This window comes from Drosophila serrata, unplaced genomic scaffold, assembly GCF_035046125.1.
Source record: "Drosophila serrata isolate PLE 108 unplaced genomic scaffold, ASM3504612v1 contig_293, whole genome shotgun sequence".
Taxonomy (NCBI): Eukaryota; Metazoa; Arthropoda; class Insecta; order Diptera; family Drosophilidae; genus Drosophila; species Drosophila serrata.
In genome coordinates this window covers 2,114,281-2,135,343 of record NW_028257191.1, presented here as the reverse complement: position 1 = coordinate 2,135,343, position 21,063 = coordinate 2,114,281, and the positions used below count along the sequence as shown (strand labels likewise).

At 36.6% G+C, this 21,063-nt stretch overlaps 2 protein-coding genes across 2 annotated transcripts in view; one reads left to right on the top strand and one right to left on the bottom strand.

Moving 5' to 3' along the window:
* Positions 1 to 4,980: 4,980 nt before the first annotated feature.
* On the bottom strand, positions 4,981 to 8,930 carry LOC110176043 (uncharacterized). The gene is made up of 4 exons (XM_020942254.2): positions 7,424 to 8,930; positions 6,864 to 7,354; positions 6,284 to 6,809; positions 4,981 to 5,498 (listed from the first exon to the last, which is right to left on the bottom strand). Exons 1-4 carry the CDS (start codon positions 7,530 to 7,532, stop codon positions 5,164 to 5,166), a joined length of 1,461 nt encoding a protein of 486 aa, XP_020797913.2. The 5' UTR covers positions 7,533 to 8,930; the 3' UTR covers positions 4,981 to 5,163.
* Positions 8,931 to 10,993: 2,063 nt separating this feature from the next.
* The window catches only part of kairos, a 38,873-nt gene continuing 28,803 nt past the window's right edge, over positions 10,994 to 21,063 (top strand). The window contains exons 1-2 of the mRNA XM_086836721.1: positions 10,994 to 11,552; positions 12,379 to 12,539. The gene's annotated coding sequence lies outside the window, so the exon portion shown is untranslated. The remainder of the gene's footprint in view (positions 11,553 to 12,378; positions 12,540 to 21,063) is intronic.

Here is a 21,063-nt window from a genome sequence, read left to right as displayed (position 1 = left end):
CCAGCGAGAGATAGAGAGAGAGAGAGAGAGGCGAAGCGATACACGTCATCGCAGCGACGGCGACGCTGGCAGAGCACAGCTGAGTGAGCATATGATTGAGGGACAGCCACCCACTCTCCCTCTCCCATCTTCCGCATACTTCTTTCCCACCCACTCGCACTTATCTATGCATATTGTTTCGTAATTTGCCGTTACTTCGTTTGAAGAACTTCTTGTGCAGCAGCAGCAGCAACAACAACAAAAGAGAGTGGAGCGCCACGTTAACGTCAACGTCGTTCCTTTTCTCCACCTCTACACACACACACACACACGCACTCAGTAGGATGCATAAATATTTTAAAATAGCCAACGCAAGCAGCGGCTGCGAGAGCGAGATAGCTGCTGCCGTTATCGCCTTAGCGCACAGTTATGGCGTAGCACCTTGCTTGCCGACTCGCTTGCGCACCCTCAGTCCGTCACCCGGTCACCCCTCTCGCTCGCACCTGCACGCCCCCACCCAGTGCTGCATACTTTTCGGTGTTGCCCCCCCGTTTCCATGACGATTCTTTCCGCTAAGAGAACTGCAATCGGCAAAAGAAGAGCAAGAAATGAGTACGGATGCTATCTGTTATCTGTTATCTACATCCTGCTTTAACTAAAGTAAAAATGCACAAGTTGCAGGTACAGTTGCACTCAGTCCTACGCATGTTTGAACATGTATCATTACAGGGAAATATGGGAAAACTGGGAAATGTTGCACTTAGTTTCGGACATTCTTTGTTTACCGTATTTCCAAATTCATAAAAACGATCAAAATACGAAACTAGCTGAAAGTACAGTTGTGCTACAATTTTATATTCTACTCAGTTTTAGGGAAATATTACAAATATTTGATAGTTTAAATTGTGTAATTTATAAAAAGATAAAATATTATATGCTTAAATCATTAAATCATTTAATAATTGTTATTAAAGTTACAATTACGTTTAGTAGATTATAACTATTTAAGCCTAGACATTTTTTAAAATGTTTATTAACAAGGAAATATAAAAAAAAATTGTTAAAAATTACCCTACTTTATTTGAATATAAAATTCATTAATTTCCAGTACTATTAGAAATCTGTGTCAATTTTTGTTTATTCACGTATATAAGATTTGTATTCGTTGTTGCCTGGATCAAATCCAAAATCCAAAAAAAAAATTAGGTTCGCGTTTATCAAAAACTCCGTAACTAACCTTACGTCTCACCAGTTTTCCTATGGCTTCGGGCCAAACGGGGATAACGTTGCGTATGCGTTATGTTTGCCTCCTGTCTTTTCGGCTTCTTATCTCACCCTTTTGCCGCGCAATTCGTTTCTTTTATCCCTTATGCCGTTACCCACTCCCTTTTCTACTCTCCTTTCCCGCTTCTTGCAGTGAAAGTTTTAGGCTGTCGCGTGCGGCTCACATGGCGGATACGTTACGTGAGCGTTGCCACATTGAGCATACGCAACGTTGCCTGCCCGTGACAGGTGAAATCCACTCAAAAGCAACGCTCGCTCACCTGCGCAACGTTTAATGTGATTTGAAACTGTGATCTGCTTGTGGCATTTATTTAATGGCAACGGAAGCTGCTCGAAGGCAACTTGGCGTTAAGCGAATTTCTGCAAAACCAAAAAAAAGCGGGTAGAAATTCATAAGCCGGCAATAATAAGCCATAAATGGCATAGAAACGGAAATCCTGTACTGTTATATCGTACTGGAAGTACCGTGCAAATTGCACTTAATTATTTTAATAACCAAAATAATAATTATCTCTACTGGCAGCTTGCATTAAAAAGTTTGTGGTTTAATTTTCCACTGGCTCCATGTGTAATGCCATTTGAATATATATATATATATATATATATGTATATATATAGTTTGAAGTTACGTCACTTAATTGATTCACTTTGCATAACAAAAAGTTAGACACACAACATTTTCCGTAATTATTTTAGCAGCCACGCAAGTGCACAGACGCACTCTTCATGTCTTTTCTCTTATTTTTATTTTTATTTTGTGAATAATTCACAAATTAGTTTGGCAAAAGTTTTTGCGCTCCATGGGGCTAAAAATAGCGACACCGCTGTGGGGTTAACGGCGCTGGGCCAAGCCAAGCGTGGGCATCAATGACGCAGGCAACAGGCGGCAGTGAGGCAGTGAGGAATTCAGGCAGGAAGCAAACAGAAACAGAAACAGAGACAGAAACAGAAAAAAACATAGGAACGGCGAATCGCAACGTCACCAGACGAGCTGTGGCATATCAACAAGCGGAAGGTGTATTTACGGGCCAAGCCCCCCGACGTCCTTGCCATCCTGGCCATCCTTTGCCAGCCTTGCCACCTCTCGTGCAGAAGCGGAAAAAGGACGCAGACAAAGCGGTTTATGCGTGGGTCGCTTCGTCTCCGTTGATTGACAGTTCTGCCGGTCGGTTATCCTTCTGTCTTTGTCCGTTGCCATCAATCTGTCTTACTCTTGCCCCCCAGTTCATCTTTTGTTATCGCTGCGCGCACACAATGAAAAGAGAAGAAAGTAACTCAATTCGATCCTGGAAATCCTTAGATCCATAAATACTTTTTAAATACAAAACGTAAAATTATCATATAATCATTGCTTTTACTTAATCTTTGGAGTTTCTTTGGAGTCTTCTAAATGATGGTGAAATATTTAGGGATATTTTGCAAAATTGTGTTTTAAATCCTATAAAAAAATTCGTTTAAAAATGTGCCATAAATGTTAAAGGTATGAAAAATAGATTTAAAAGAAGGTTATAAAATGTTTAAGGGGAAACGATCAAAATAGTTGAGTTTTTTGTGATATTTAAAAAAATAATAATAATGCAATCTTCGTGGAACTTGGGAGATAGTACTGATAATTCTGAAGATCTAACATAAATGGTACAAGAGGTTTAAGGTATAAAAAACAGATTTAAAAGAATGCTATAAAATGTTTAATGGGGATATACATACATACATATGTACATGACAACGATCATAATTGTAGAATTTTTTAGATTTTTGTTAAAGAAATAATAAGGCAATCATTGTGAAACTTATGAGATATTTAAAAGTGATATCGAAGATCAAAGCACTTTTTTTATAAGCAACATTTTACAAAATGGCGGACCTTAGGAGTATTTGCTGCAGCGCCTCTATCTCTGAGTTTATCGATAATTCTAGTTGTAAATAGATTATAATATATATAATATGTATAGATAAATGTATGAATATTTTTCATTAGAACCTAAAAACCCATAATGATGAGATGACAAAAAAGTTAAATACAATTTTAAGCAAAGAAGACAAATTAGCAAATTTTAAGAAAATTAATATTTACTTTTAACCCTCTTGAAAAATAATAAAACCAATTTTTAAACTCCACAAATATAGTTTTAAATAATTTTAATTTATATTTTTTAATTTATATTTATTCCGATTTGTTGTATAGTTTTTTCCTCGAATCGTAAACGTAATATAATTAAAAATTACAAAATTAATAGGGGAGAAAAGCCGGGTTAAAACTTTTACTTACCTCTCGTACCTGCTTAATTTGATGTACTTAGAGTTATAATTCGATGATGATAATTATACAGTAAGTTCTACAAATAATCAATTATATATTGAAACAAACAGGTATATACCCCCTTAAGTTATCTAATTTTTAAGATATAATATTTTCTGGAATTTTTTTGGTCACGTTTTTGAGCGTTATGCAAAAAATTAGAGGATTTTTTTTATTATTCTTTATAGTATAAACTTATATACTATTATTTAGAATATTTTATATACTTACTTACCTTCACTGTCATACCTTATCTTACTTCCTCTAAATGACTTACTACCTCCCAAAGAGAATTCCAGAATCTTCAAGTTCAACTATAAATAAACGGTATAAACTTGGCCCACAAAACGGGCGCCGCTTAGGTAAACATGCCTCTTGGTCCACACCTACACACACAACACCTACACACAAACACACACATACACACACTATCACAACACACACTAACACATACACAGAGCACATGAACACACACGAGAGTAGTGCAAAAATTGAGTTGACGCCTGGCAAGCAAACTTAAGCTGTCATCCGCATGCTTGGAAAAGCGATGGAAAAGCGCGGGGCAAGCCCACACACACACACACGCATGCACGAGAGGTCGCCTGGTGTCATGTTTACTCAACGTTGCCACGCGACAACTTGTTGCACGTCCTTCTGTCTCCTGTCTTCCCTATCTCCTTAGCTTCCTTTCCATTTCCCCGGCTCGAAGGAAGCTGAAAGCAAGACGGAAAAAAAGGGAAAGGAAAAGCAGCAGTGAAAAGCCAAACATTCAGGAATGCAAGGATGTACAAGATCCTGGTTACTCTAACTAAGTTGCAAAAAAAGGCTGATACAATCGGATTTTCCCAAGAATAGAAAAAGATATAGATTAATATATGTATCTGGGTTTGAATCTGTAAAACTATTGCTTGCGTCAAAGGTTAAAGTCTAAAAGTATGCTACGATATATCTTATTCAATAAAATGTAAAAAATATTATCGTATAAAAAATTAATGTATCATGATTCTTTATAAAAAAACTCTTAAAAAACTAAAAGTTATCACTTGAAAACTTTCCATTAATGCCTAAAAAATATATGATATGAGCTGAATTGAAAATCTCAAATATATTATTACATAATTTAAAAAACATTTTTGCAGAATTTCCAAACCAATGTTATATCTGCTATGAAAACATTATAATAGAGAATTCAAAGGCTTTTCTGTTGAAGAAAAACAAAACATTTTTCAAAAATCCAATTAATAAAGTGTCCAAATAAATGAAAAGAAAAACGTTAACCAAATAGTCAAAGGGTTTGGAGATTTGAAAAGCAATTGGAAACCTGTCAAAAAGTATGCTACAAATAGATTTAACAGGGCTGTTAAATCATTAATTTGTATAAGGAGACTTTTTCTTAATACTAAAATCTAAAACATTACTTCCTTCAGGTAGTTTATACATATATTTTTCGTTTATAACATTTATTTATTTCCCTTTTGGGGACTGACAAAACTCATAGCTAAAATGAACGCACCCTCGATGAAAAGGGTAAAGTGGCAACGGAATATCAACGAGCACAGCCCACAATCTCTTAATGATTTTAATTAACAAAGTTTACCCACTCACATGCGAACGAATTTGACCAGCTTGCGGCTGCTTTTCCGGAGGAGCACCTTGCCCAGCGGCTGGCCAAAGCCTTCGAATTGCTGGTAGACATGCAGACCTCGCACCACCGTGGCATGGACAACGCCCCTCAGCCGCCGGCCCGCATACGGTGTGGCCTTGGTGGCGGTGAATAGCTGCTCCGGACCGACAGTGAACTCCTCCTCCGGACACCAAACGCAAAAGTCCGCGTCAAAGCCCTCGGCGATGCGTCCTTTGAAGGTGGACAGGCCGCACAGATGAGCGGGTTCCAGGCACATCAGACGATGGATATCCGAGATGCTTAGTGGTGATCCTGAAAAAGATGAAAATTAAAAAACAAACTTCATTTAAAAAACTAAAATTTTTGAAACCTCTTTAAAGTAAGCCAATTTTTGTAATGTTACATTTTAAAGTCTTCTTTTTGGCAAATTTTAAATGTTTCACGTTCCGATTTTCTATAAAGGAATGCCCTGATTTAGATATAATTAGTATATTTCAAAACCCTACTTGGTAAATTTCAAAAATGGAATAAGTTTCCTTTCACAATGTGCCCAAAAAAAGTTTCGAATTTGAAATCTCTTTAAAATGCGCCTAAAAAGTATGCAATGTTCAGTTATGTACTTTTCTATTTCACGTTATAAGCTTTTAAAACATACTTTTAGACAGAATTTAAAAGGTCTTACAAGTACATTCTGTAAAAACTTCTTCAAAGGCAACTCTTGAAGGAGATATTGTAGCTACACATTACTTATTTTGAGTTCTGTACCATTAATATCCTTTTGTCCCGATTACGGTTGGCAATTATTGCTGTGAAATTCCAATTAAAATGCGATAAACAAGCATTGACGCACTTGCCAATAAGAATGCATTATAAATAGCCTCCAATTTTCCCCAGAATGCAATGCAAATACTCCAAGCGAGTGGGTTGGATGTCCTAACATTCCCGGAAGACCAAATCTTTCCAGAACATTGTCACATGAAAGTTGTAACAATCATTGACCTTGACAATGGATTGTCCCTTCGTACACAATGCGTATGCTTGATATTCCCCTTTTAAACTACAAATATACTAATGAGGAGTGTCCAGGGGCATCTCACCCCTCCGGTTGGCAGCCGTCCAGATGACGGGCAAGCCGAGCTGCAGTGAATTGATTCCTGGCCAGGCTCTCAGGAAGTCGCCACGCCCCCGGCCACCGATGAGGGCCCGTGCACCTGGCGACGCTGGTGAATGATCGCTGCCAATCATCCGGATGGCTCCGCCCATTCTCAATGCCGCCCACAGTTGCTCCTGATTGTCCTGCTCTCGAATTGGTGGCCATGTCTTGAATTCCGTTCCGCATTCGGGCACCTCTTCGGCGGCCAGGGACAGGTAATGCGGACATGTTTCCATTGTCAACTGGCCACCTTGTTGGCGGCACTCCTCCTCCAAAGGTAGACATTTGGCGCTGCTCAGGTTGAGGACATGGATGCGCCGCTTGGGGTGTCGTCTAGCCAGGCGGCAGAGCAACTGCATTGCTGTCACCTCCATGGCATGAGGTCGGGTGGCCAAAAAGGTGGCATATTCCCGGGGTGAGGCATCCTCCGAAGGGTGCACCTCCTTGGGCAGAGGTAACTCGGCATGCACCTGAAGAAATTCAGGGGTCACTTTCAAACTTATTTCATATGGATTAAAACTTACTGCTATTATGGCTTCTCCCTCATCGTGTTCCTCGGCCAATCGCAGGAGGGCCTCCTCCAATTGAGCTTCATTGACGCCTGGGAATTCCTCGGAAACTGGTGGGGCGGAGCCACAGAGTGTACACTGTAGACCCATTACCCCGGCGGCCAGCAGGGGCAACAGCTGATCACCATTGCTGGGTATAAGGCCACCCCAAAAACCCACATCCACATAGATCTTACCCCGGGCTGTCGCTGTTTTGGCCTTCAAAGCCGTCACACTCACCGTGGCCGGGGTGGCATTGGTGGGTCGGTCTATGATGGTGGTGATGCCACCAGCAGCCGCCGCCTTGGTGGCCGAAGCGAAACCCTCCCAATCCTTTCGTCCCGGTTCATTAATATGAACATTGGGATCAATAAGGCCCGGCATTAGGACCAAGTCTCCAAAGTCATACACTGCCTCGGACTCGGTGTTGTACAAATAGGTGTTGACCTCCTGCGGTGACCGCAGCACTGGATTTTTGGAGGTTTAAAAACTTTATATATTCCTTACTTTTCAGATTAGAAAAACAGGATACTCACCCCGTCGTATGATACCCTCGGTGTCCACAATAATCCCGCCGTGGATCAGGACATCGTCTGGACTTCCATCGCCCAGGAAAATCCGCCGGCTGAGGAACAACAGATCCATTATGGCAACGGTTGTCTACTGAGAGCGTTTAGTTTTATATGTTTTCGTTGTTTATTTCAGATCAGAGAAACCAAATAATATTCTATTTTCGTAAATCTTGAGAGGGCTTTCGGAGGCTTCCTCTCTCGTCTCTCATCATTGTTTCCATTCAATTTGTTTATTAATAAACTGCTAACTACACTTATTTTAAAGATTTGGCATCTCTGTTGACGTTTTTATTTTTCATAGTTTGATTTTACATTATTATTTTAAGAATTAATGTAATCCATAGCATAAAGATAAATAAAAGCTAAGACTTAACCAAATCCTCACTCGGTTTAAATTAGGTGGCAACGCCAAGGAAATAAAAACAATTCAAGCTAATGGAGAGCAATCAAATATAATTATATAATATAATATATATATATATAATATAATATAACAAATAATTTTCTTTACATTTAATTAAATCTTAATTGAATTATTTTTTACTTTCTATGTATTTTCACTCTGTTTGCTTTTGCTACTCAAATTTTACAGGTCTGGCATCACTGTTACCATACATCAATTCCATTCTAGAATTCAAGCTTTCAATAATTCAACAATTTATTTATTGTTTTAAAGGATTTATAAGAATTCATATAATTAATTCATTCAAAATTCCAAAATACATGTTCAATATTCTTGAATTTATGATTTTAAATGCAAATATTCAAGAATTCACATTATTATTATTATTACATTTTAGTAATTCACAAATTCAAGAAAGAATGTTCAATACTCAAGAATTTATGAATTAAAAAAATTTAAGATCTTATAGTTAATATTCCTGAATTTAATAACAAACATATTCGGAATTGTACGCATTCAATAATTTCAGAATTCGCATATTCAATAATTCGTGTTTTAATTTTGTTCAATATTTAAGAAATTTATTAATTCAAGAATTCATATACTTAAGAGTTTATGTACAATATGCAAAAATTCATTATTAAAGAATACATACGAAATAGTCAATGTTTAACATTTTTTAATTAATTATTATTTAAAAATGATGGATTCAAGAATTCACATATTTAGGAATTTACAAATTCACCATTTCAGAATTTATTTATTCAATTTACAAATTCAACAAAAAATGTTAAATATTCAAGAATTTATGCTCAATATTTCCGAATTCATTAATTCGAGAATTAACGTATTTAAGAATTTATATTCAATAGGATATAAATTATCAATTTATGTTAAAAATTTCAAAATTAAACAAATATTCAAGAATTCAAGTGGTAAGTCACGTATTTAAGAGTTCACTTTCAATATTTCCCGCTATTGATCCCAGATCCTAAAACGGATCGAAGTGCCAAATAATATATTCCTCGACCGTTGAGTAATTGAATTTACCGTAGAACTTTGGCATCGCTGGCTCATCAGGGAAAATAGAGAAGAAAAACAAAACTTTGTTGACCCACAGCGCAGAAAGACCAAATCTGCTTAATGAAAATCTCCGGCATGCGTGTGCGTGTGCTTGTGTGTGTGTGTGTTATATATAGTGGTGGGGGAGGGGGGGAGGGGGAATCAACTTTATTAAAGTGCTGGACGGTCGTCTCGCCTGGCTTTTCCTCGACGCCGCTGCTTTTCCCGATGCCCGTAAGTTGCTGGGATTTATTTTGTGTTTGTTTAATTTGTGAAAAATTTTTTAATTGGTGGCGCCACCCAGCGGAAGCTTAGCAAACCGAAAAAAGAGGCGCCCGTACGGAGAGAGACAACAAGTGCTGGTGGGGGGGGGGGGGGGGGGGGGGGGGTGGGAGAGAGTGGGAGAGTGGGAGTGGGTAGGGGGACAAGACAAAGGCAAAGGCTGGACGAAAGCGCAAAACGAAAGCGAAAACAAAAATGAAAACGAAAAAGCAACGGGATCCAAACCCAAAAACAAACTGAAACCGAAACCAATAACGAGGCGCAACGACACGCATACATACACACCGGTGCCCCCCACACACACACATGTGTGTGTGTGAGGAAGAGAAGAGAAAGCGAGCGGAGAAACGAATGCAGGCGGACGGAGCCGAGTGCCAAAAAGTTCCACTTGTTGTTGCTGCTGCACTGCGAGAAATAGTCGAGTGCCTTTCACTGGCATAATCCTTTAAATTAACAATAATAAGTTTACATATATTTTAACATTAATATCTTAATAATAAAGCATAGGTTTGCTAGGCATTGATTCCGGAAAACTATTTTTTTTCTTGTTTTTTATAAATTTAGAACTTCTTAAATGTCTCGTTTGTCGTTTTATTAGTTTTAAATTTAAAAATATTTTTAGTTGTTAATTTTTTTTATTATTTCGTATATTTTATATGCATATCAGTAAGATAATTGTTTTGCTCGACCAGGTGTTAAACTGGTAATTGATACCCTTTAATTTTAATATATTTATTTACAAGGATATCATCCCAATGACAATTAATTATTAATTAAATATTTATATATATTTATCTATTATTATATTTTATTATTATTTTATATATCCTTATGGCTAATATTTACATATCCGGAAAGGTAACATTTAATTATAAATATCGCAGTAAAATCATTTAAAATAGCTTTGGGTTTTATATATTAATATTAAACGATATCCATTGTTTCAAAAATAAAAAAAAGATGATTTACGTTGCGAAACCGAAGATTGGATACCCTGCAATTGAATCGAACACTTTTGGATTAAAACAGTTTCAATTTTGTGGGGGGTTTTTAATAGGTAAGCAAATTAGACTATTGAATTTAAAATTAATCGTTTTTTTATTTAAACTAAATTTTTGACAATTTATATTATTATGTATTATATAATAATGTATTTTGAAGAACTTGTACATCTGTTTTTCAAGCTGATGTGGCTAAATTTATATTTATGATTCCAATAAAAATTATAAAACCTTTAATAGAAAATGTAATTAATCTGATGTATTCTGTATTATACATACTATACCTATATTGATTATCGCACATTTATTTCAACGCTAAAATAATGATTTATGTTCAAATTTATATATATGGACATAAATATTTTGTGTTATCCCTAATATACCATTGTTTGGTTTCTTTTCGTTATTATTGTTTGGAATTTTGTGATTTCCTTTAATTCATTCATTTTTTGTATAAATGTACATATATTAATTATAATTAATATTTTTACAGAATTCGATTTGTTTCGATATTTTCTTTTGATTTATTTTAATTTAACCAAATTACTATATGTTATTAATTTGTTAAATTATTTGACTAATTATTTTTTTAACCTGAAACTTATGTTTGTATTGATTGTAATTTAATAAAACTATAAAAAGATATGATATAAAATATAACTAAAATTTACTTAATCAAATGTTATTTTTTAATTTAAATTGGGTTTTTCGAACCTTTCATTTGTCTCAGTGTAGCCGTTGGACGCTGTTGCTGCTGCTTCTGTTGCTGCTGCTGCTGCGTCTGCCACTGCTGGCGGATACACACACGCACACACTTAACACGCACACCACCAGAGCGTTGATGAGGCTGCAGCGTTCCTGCCGCCAGGACCACCTTCCTTGCTCGCCGTTATCCTTGCTGCCGAGCCCGAGACGATGTCCTGCGGGGAACTCGTGAAGCTCGTGTCCTGTCGGCTGTTGCTGCTGCTGCTGCTCGGCTCCAAAACTCGCATTCATTCCTGTGCTCATCGTCGTCGCTGCTGGCCGCACATCCTCGGATCGAGTCGAGTCGAGTTGAGTTGAGTTGAGTTGAGTCCTCGTCCTTAGCCTGTGGAAGCCAGGATTCACATTCACTGCTCCTTTGGGCAGCAACGCGACAACAAGTTGAGCTCGGCTCTAAAAACCAGTGACCACCGAGCATCACGTTATCCCAGCATCCGATAATCCGTCGAAACTTCTTTTTTTTTTGTCAAAAATTAACACACCGAACCGATAAACTCCGTTTTCGATAAACTCAATTACAAGTCAATCGAAAGAAATCGAACAAATCGCACGAAACCCAAAAAGCAACATCCAACATTTGATGGTAAATCAAAAGTGTTATTTCCCCCCGCCTTAAAAATAAAAATTATATTAAAAATCATTTAGGCAATTTGTTTGTTTATCATCCACTTTGTTTGTTTGTTTGTTGTCTCTGTTTTTTTTTCTTGCTGTTACAAAACTCCATAAAAGTGAGCATAAAAAGCTGCTAAAAGTTGTTGCCTTTTTGCTTTTTTTTTTTTTGATGGTGCGTATTAAAAGCGTGTAAAAGTCATGTAGCCAGTTTTATTTATTTTATTTTGTTTTTTTTTTGAGCATAAATTAAAGCGCCAAGTGAGAAAAACAAAGTACACAAAGTTCTGTTAAATCATAAATTCGATTTGCAGCGAGTAAGCGAGAAATATTTATCAGTTCTGTACGGTTGTTTTTCTCGCTTCTCCATTAATTGAAAGGAAATTTTATATATATACATATATATATGTTTATATATATAAGCCCCTGCAATACTGATTGATTCCATTGTTGGGAAAATGGCCAGAAATGGCGGCTATATAATCGAGTTTTGGGGGAAATCTTAATGCCAGCATTTTCAGCAGCAGAAAATGGAAAAGAAAAACCCAAACCAATAATTGCAAGATTTATAAAGAGTTTTCCTTTAATATTTCCCTCACATTTATGAGTATTACGAATGCAAATTTGTATAATAAAAAAAGAAAACAATTAATCGCAGTGCCCAAAAAAAAAAAAAATTAAAAGTCCAGGCCGTGGAGTTTTTCCGACTTTTTCCCAATTTCGATTCGCTTCGATTTGGTGGAATTAATTGCCACACAATTTTTTTTCGTCCTTTTTTTTCCGGTGCCCTCAACTAAAAGCGGAGCAAAGAATAACAACAAAAAAATAAAAATACAAATAAAAAATAAATAAAACATAAAAACTCAGCAGAAAGCAATAAAATCGAAGGCGGACACACGTCCAAGAAAATCCCAATTCAAGGAGGACGCAGGACGCAGGACGCAGGAAGCCAAAGTGTCAAGTAAGCAAACATTTAATTTTGATTTATTATTAATTTCCTCACGCACACACATCGTATACTTAATATATATGTTGATATATATATATATACCTTATTCAAGTATAAAAGTTGAAAAGCAACAGATAGCCCCGACTTATTTTCACCACCTGCAGCTACGGCATAAATAATGCAAAAAGGCAACGGGCGAGCGGGCAAATTATTGTAATTACTATTTTCCATTAGCGGCGAATTTTCGGCTTTTTCCGAGGCAAAAAAAGGAGAGAGAAAAAAGAAAGGTACAAAGACAAAGACAAAATAAAAAGGGCGGACGGTGGACGACGGTCGGCTGACGAAATGAAAATGAAAATGAAAGTGGCGCAAAGTTGTGAAATACGTGCGTTTATTTGCGTAAAAACTTGCACTGTTTTTCTGCCGCTTTTTTCCCCAACTCCCCCTCCTTCTTCTCCGCTTTCCCTTCGAATCCAATTTTTTCCTTTTGTTTTTCCCCAAGTCATAAAAGGCATCGCGCGGTGGGGATTTAGTTGGCAAAAGATAAAGGCAACGGCGGTACGGTACGGTACGGGGACATGCCCGCATCCTTCCATCGCTCCAGCGGCATCCTTGTGTGCGGCTTAAATTTGGTTCCTAGAAAAAGTTTTAATCCAGCTTTCGCTTTCTCCCTCTCTCTCTATCGCGCGTGCCGCTCTTCGTTCTCCATTCTCCACTCTCCACACTTCAGTCTCCAGTCTCCATTTTCCATTTTGGCTTTTCCGGGAGTCGATTGGTACTATGCTTTACAAGACAGTGATCTTGGGAGTCAGAAAAGCAAAAAAGAAAATGGGAAAGATAAAAAAATTGTACTATTTTTGTTTTAAAGTTTTCTTTAAGAATAATGTTTCACTTTTACTTTAAATTAAAAATGGAATAGAAAGACAGGACTCCAATTTTGGAGCAAAAAAGTATGCTACATAAATTTCATATGAACGGTGTTCGTTACATGATTTTCCCCAAGGTCTTATGTGAAATATTAAGAATCTCTTCTTAGAAAACCTTCAGGTTCCTTGTTTATTTTAAAAAAGGATTCTCAATTCTCGAAATAAATTCCAAAGCCTTTGAAAATATCTTGAGCAAATAAGCTTAATGAGAATTTATGGCAATTTCTACTTGGGGATATATATTACAGTATTATTATATGTGTATATATTTGTTTTTAAGCTATTGTTCTTTAAAATTAAAGTTTAATCCGATTAACAGGATTTCCCAATAAAATAATAAGCTTGCAAAAACTATAGCATACTTATTGGCAAAAATTATAACTAAATAAAAAACACATTTTTCCTTTTAATTTTTTAATAAAGATTAATCGAAATCTTAAACCAATCTTTGAACAAATCTCACAAATGTATAGAAATTAAAGGTATATGAGAAGTGTATATATACACCCAAGGGGTATCTTAAAGTCGTGACCCTTGGCTGTTGCAGAGTTTTTGCGATTCTTTGCATTGGACTATTGCTTTTTTTCTGCTTTTGGGTTGCTCAAATTGTTGCTTTGTTTTATGTTTATTTTTATATGACCGTTTGCCTTTGTTGCCCCGAACCCCGCTCCCCTCTTCACCCCCGAGAGCTAACCATTGCCGCTGCCTTCCTTTTAATGATGTTCGCTTGAGCCCAAGGCTTTAATTGTATTGATTAAATGCTTAATTGTGTTGCCAGGCAATGCTCGAGACAAAGCCAAGCCAGGGCTCAAGCCCAAGATGCTGGATAAAAAAAGCAAAACGGAAAAACGGGGGAAGAAACGCATTTAATTGTTATTAACAAGCGCACATTAATTACAATGATTAAAACCGGACAGAGCGAGCGGAGATAAGGCGGAGACGTTGCCTGAATCCCTTCTTTCGTTTGCCCTCCCTGGCATTCACTATAATTAGTTGGCTCAGACGCTCAGCTGTTTAATTAAAACTAATAGAGTTCCTAGTCCCCCCACCTCAACTTTCTCCCGCCTTGGGCTTAGTCTTGGCCTGACAATCCAAACCAACCCAATCCGAGTTGAGGACAATTCGAACGTGAAACAATTAACGTGCAGGACCAACAAGGACGTCGCCCAGATGACAATGACAATGCCAATCCAAAAACAATGCCAAGGCGATAGCAGCCAGCAAAGTACCAGCAACACCAACAGCAACAACAACTACACCAACAAACTATAGCAACAGCAGCACCAACAGTAATAATAAGAAGAACAGCAACAGCAATAAAAACAGCTACACCAACAGCAACAACAACACCAACAGCTACTCCAACAACAATACCAACAGCTACTCCAATAACAACACCAACAGCTACTCCAACAACAACACCAACAACATCACCAGGGACCACCACCACTACCAAGGAGCCACTAATGCAAACAATGCCATAACAACAACAGACGAAAACAACAACCAAACTATAGAGGAAGGCCAAGGAATCGAAAGACAAGGAAGCATTGCCTTGAAGGCGTATCATTTCGATGCGTTGCAGGATTCCATTACAACAACTGCACATTGAACTATCTGGAGAATTGAAAACAATGAAAAAGTATGCCATGAATTGAATAGATTCCCGGAATTCTTTTAGTTAACAAAAGTCAAGGAATACCCTAGGTTCCCAATACAATATTTGATCTGATTTTCCGAGATATGGAAAGCCTTCGTAGGGAGAGAAAGAGACCGATGACAGACTCGGTTTTAGCCACTTGGAGGACTTTTACATTCTTACATTTGAAATGTTTGCAAAGCAGTGGCGCCCGACCTCCATCGTCACTTGTCAGGGCTGACTTACCCTTTTGCTCAGATAAGCGTGAAATACGAGAAATATATACATATATGTACATATACATACACATCTATTCTATATATAAACTCTCTTGTAAAAAACCATAAGAGCTTTAAGGATGCTTAGGCTTAGGTAACATAGGTGCTAATTGCTTCTGTGTGAAAGCAATATGCCTCTCCTTGAAGGATTCCAGGGTAGCAAGGACAGAGGAGATGGCAATGGCAAGGTATAAACAGATGCGTTCTGCTGCTTGGACCAAGATTTGCCGACAGATAGATATTTATGGACTGCCACACAGAGCTCCCCCCAATCCCCAATCCAAGTCTCAGTCTCCGTCTCAGTCGCCTTCTGTGGCCGGGTGTGAACCGTCTGTCTGTGGTCTGCGCAGTTGGACAAGGTGTCCTGTCTGGCTCAAGAAAGGTGGCCAAGGATTCTGCTCTCCATCTCATCTCTGTCTCTGTTGTGGCGTCTGTTCTCGGCTGTCTTAGTTTGCCGTCTTTTGGCTTTAACGTAATTAGGCTTTAACTTTGGTCGCTGAGCGCATTAGCGTTAAGTAAATTTCCCGGCATTTATAATGGCGACCAAATGGAAATGGAAGTGGAAATGGGAATGGAAATGGAATGAAGAGGGTTACTGTGGCCTTCAAACGTTGAAGAGGAGTCCTCTTAATTGTTGTGCCCCAAATTTGGCCGGTAATTGTCATGTCATGCGGATGTGTAAGCGTGATGATGAAAAATAATGCGAAGAGATAAAAAACAAACAAAAAATGGAACGACTTAATCGGGGTAAAGGACCCATCGTCCTGACGGATGATTCAGTTATATAGTATGATAATTTCTTTTTATTTAACCGGGCTTTTGTGGGGAATTATGAGTTGGAATTTTGAATATATCCTGTCATAATTCTTACTGTCATAAAAGTGTTAATGAACAATTCAAACAATAAACAAATTAAATGTATAAATTACATAAAACTAGGATTTTGAAATTCCTTTTAAAGAATGTGTCGAAGAGTATTCAAAAGAATATTTGATATAGTTTTATGTACCTTAATGTGGATTGTTGAAAATACATTTAATAAATATTTAAATAATTGAAGATATATTTAAATAATTAAAATCAAAATTTAATAAATAGTAGAAAATACTAGGATTTTAAAAATGACTTTAAAATGGTGTCTAAAAGTATGCAACAAAATATTTGACGTAGTTTTATTTACCTTAATGTTGAATGTTTAAAAGATATTTAAATAATTAAAGTTTATTGTTGAACAAAATATTGTTTTAAAAAATATATTTATACAAGAAATTACTAGAGTCTTAAAATTCCTTTAAAGAGATGTATAAAAGATTGTAATAAAGTATTTCAGTCATATTTTATTATTAGTCAACATATAACATAGCATATTTTTTGGCAAATTTTTAAGAATTTTTAAAACTCTTTTATTCTCAGAATCTTAAATTTTTTTCTAGTATCTAAAGGAATACCTTTTGATATCTCTGATATAATTCCGTCACACATTGAAAGGTAAAACTAAATTGGCCAGGACGTTGAACTCCTTGAAATATAAGATGACTTGCCACGAATTGAGATTGAAATATGTACATATGTGGCTCCCTTTTGATGCATGGTCACGGGGTGCTTCTCCCCCCGAATGGACCCTGCAACATGGTCCATGGACTACGGAAACCGGAACATGGAACATGGAAAATGGTAGCCAGAACCTGGGAACCATGGAAGCGTTTGCTGCAATGCACAAAGCTGCCGCAAAATCTCATTACGTTACGTATAACGTGACGGGATACGAAGGGTGGAGCTGCTGTTTCGAAGTGTTTTTTTTGGGAGGAGTCCTTTTTTCGGAGGACTCCGTTACCCCCATCCTGGTGCCCCATGCGTGTGCGTTCAGATTGCTGAGCTCATCAAAATTTGTAGCCAAGAGTTGTCCTGGTTTTGGCCTCCTTTCTCGCCTCTCGCTTGTCGTTTCTCGCCTCTTTTTTTTTGTTGCTACCCCAAAGCCAATAAGCTTGTATTAAAGTTGGCAGCAGAGACACGGAGAGAGTGTGAGGGGAAAGCAAATGTCTTTGTCTTCTGCCGGGGGAGCCAAGAAAAATTTGTTAAATTTCATGCGATTTCCTGGCGTGGCAGTGGCACATCCTCCAGCTTTTGTGGACTATTAACTGCTCGCATCAAATTGAAAACCATAAAAGTGGGGGGCAGACATTATTAATATGTTGCAATTATTTGTGCATGCGAGTTGGGTAGCTGGATCCTGGATCCTGAATCCTGGTTGCTGGCTGCTGGCAGGTGGCGCATAAAAATTGCACATAAATGGTGAAATGCGTATAAAATGAAAGCCATTGGGAAAGCCGGGAAAGTGCCTCAAACAGACAACTGCAAACATTATGCGAAAAGCGGTCTCGTGTCTATCAAGCGGAACTTTATACTACATATTACACTTGACGATTGAACCGAAGGTCAAAGTGTCCTTTTTTTTGTAATATTTATAATGGCACTTTTGTGTAAATGGGATGAAATCATGTTTTCCAAGGGGAAAAGCAGCAGTGACATTATTTACAAACGAAAGCAATCTGTATAAAGCTGAAAAATAATCGAAAATATTAAAATGGGGACATTTTAAAAAATGTTATCGAAGTAAACTATCAAAAGTGTATTGGAATTTGAATTGGAATTCAAATGAATTATAAACCATTAATATGTATGAATTAATATGAGTTATAGAAAATGTACTTTATTTTATGCAGATTGCAGGAAATGTAAATCGATACACTAATCGATATTTTAACATTAAGTTAATATTTTGAAGCGTGTATTGGATAACTGGATTATAGTAAAAAGAAAAAACTTATACTAATTAATTTCTTAACGTTAAATCAATATTTAAAACAATGTATTGGATAATAATAGTATAAAGAAACAATAAAATTGTATCAATCATTTGAATATAATTTAATACTATCGATATATTAAAGTGAAATGAGATAGGTTTTGATACATAAAATTTTGATATATACTAGAGTTTACGATATTTTCTATTCGATAATGAGCACAATGGATTTTCGATATATTATATTGGAATTTTCTTCAGTCATTAAGTTTTAGACTGTTTTTGAGTTCTACCGTTTGCATTCTATAGTATTTATAATCTAATAAATAAGTTAATTTTGTCACGCTCAAGTTGAGATATAATACAAATTATAATTATTAAACAATTATATTATTATTTCAAGAACCTAACTTAAAGTTTTCCATGTTTTATAGCTGACTTCTGTAAGTAATTTTTCAAATTCAAATCAAACTTGCAAATATTACTCATACGCAGTGTGGACTTGATGCAAAATACACTTTGCTTTCTATCTGCTTTCAAGCTGCTCTTTTACCTAGTAATTCTCACTTAATAATTTCCATAAATTAAACTAGTTAAAGCACTTAACAAGCGAGTGTAAATACATATATCACTTGCACAAGATCATTTCAAGCGAAGCATTTGTTATGTTTTCCTGCCATGCTTTTGCTTTTCTTAGACGAGGTGCCGTCGCATTAAAGGAACGCGTTAAGCGAAGGAGCACACACAACACACACACTCACACACACACAAAAGTGTGTGTTATATGCACATTAGCACACAGTTGGCAGCCATCTGCGTTGCCCCGCCCCCCCACATTTTCTGAGGAAAATTTTCCCATCCCCTTAACTCATTTCCATTCCATTCCGACTTGTTGCGCGCTAGCTTTCCTTTCGTCCTTTTCGTCCTCCAAGCCGTATATCCTTCTGGTTCCTTTTCCTTTTCCTTGCAGACATCGAGACGCCGTTGCCGTGCACACAGAGAAAAAAAAAAGAAATGTCATGGGGTTAACGGGGTGGTGTGGTGCAATGATTTTTTGTCGCGCTCTAATTACACAGGACATACTAACAGGACATACAGGACACCCGGCTAATGGACCGAGGCACATGTTTTAAAACTATTTACGGCCAGTTAACGCTGCCTAATCGCCTGGCACACTCGTTGCCTTAATCCCGAGAACCACAATTAGGTAGAGGACATATTGAGAGTCGAATGGGTGATACCTAATTAATTTGGACAAGGGTGTCAATTAAAGTTAAATAGATTTTGGTTTATATTATGTGATATATTATGTGGGAATTAGCTTGTGAGTTATACCTTTAAACAACTATATTTGTGATTTAATAAATATATTGCAATGTCCTGTTAAAGCGCCAGTTAACCAACTGTCAGGCAAAGTTGTCTGTTAGTTAAATTGTTTTCAATGTACATCTTTTGATATATTAAATAGAGATTGAATATTGAGTATACAAGTATATCTTAATATAACCTCTCTTATAATTAAGGAAAATATATCCCAATGTCCTGTTAAAGTGCCACTTCCCTAACTGGCAAGCAAAGTTATCTGTTGGTTAAACTGTTTTCAAATATATCGTTTGATATATTACATTAAGATTACCTAATGAGTATTGAAGTATATCTTAATATAACCTCTCTTATGAATAAAGAATATAGATCTCAATGTCCTGTTTAAGTGTCAGTTGACCATCTGCTAGTTAAACTGCCCGTTAGTGCAAACTGTTATATATTATTTAAAGGTTAACTTATGAATCTAACATCTAAATCTTTGAATAATTATAGTATGTTATAATCTGCTCTTTAAGTATCACTTGTTTAACCAATGAATAATGAAGGCTAGTTAAACTGACCGTTAAAGCAAATTCTGATATACAAACTAAAGGTTAACTTATGAGTCTAAAGTGTAAAACTTAAGATAATTAAAGTATATCAGTCAATATTAAAGTAGAATGTTCCAATAAAGTGTAATTTGCCCAACTGTCAGCCACAGTTAACGGCTAGTTAAACTGACCGTTAAAGCAGTTTTGTTTCATTAAACTTTGAAGGTTAACAGATGAGTAAAAAGGTGATACTTTTGGCAAAAGTTGTTATAAATGTAATAAGAAATATAGTAACTGTAGATCTAATTAAACAATATACAATAATTACAAATATACTATACTTTTTAACCGATTGTTAAATTAACAGGAACTGAAGCTTATAAGTTAACTGATAAACCAATTCAACAGATAGAAAGAACTTGCTCTTAAACTCTAGCATATTAATTTATTTACACTAAACTCATTGACCATTAAATATGATATTTAATTTATTTATTTATCAACTTTTCTTACAATTACCATTTAAATTCGTAGCTATTTTGCCTTGAATATTAACTTTCATACGTTTTGTCTAAGCTTAGGATAAACTTTCGTTAAATATTTAATGCATTTTTACAAACTGCATACGAAATGACTTTTGCTATAGTTTTAACTAGATATTATATGCTCAGCACTGCTGGCAAGGATAATAATAATTGCCCAACCGCTCGACCGCCTTTCGTTTAATTTGAGCCAGAATTTGACAGTTATTGGACAGCTGAGCTTGGGGGCCAGAGGAAAAAGGAGGAGGACGAAACGAGGAAGTTGGTAAATGGGGAAACTGCACTGCTGTTCTTTGAGGTTGAGGGCAAGGACGATGGGGAAAAAGGAAAACCGCTGTGACCTTGACACACACACACACACACACACACATCCGTTCGTTAATCCGTCGCTTGTGCAATTACATTCCACATGTGGCAGTCGTCAGTGTCGCCGTCCATTTGGGCAATCCATCAAAAATTCCTTTGTCTTTTAAGGACCTCACCCCTGCA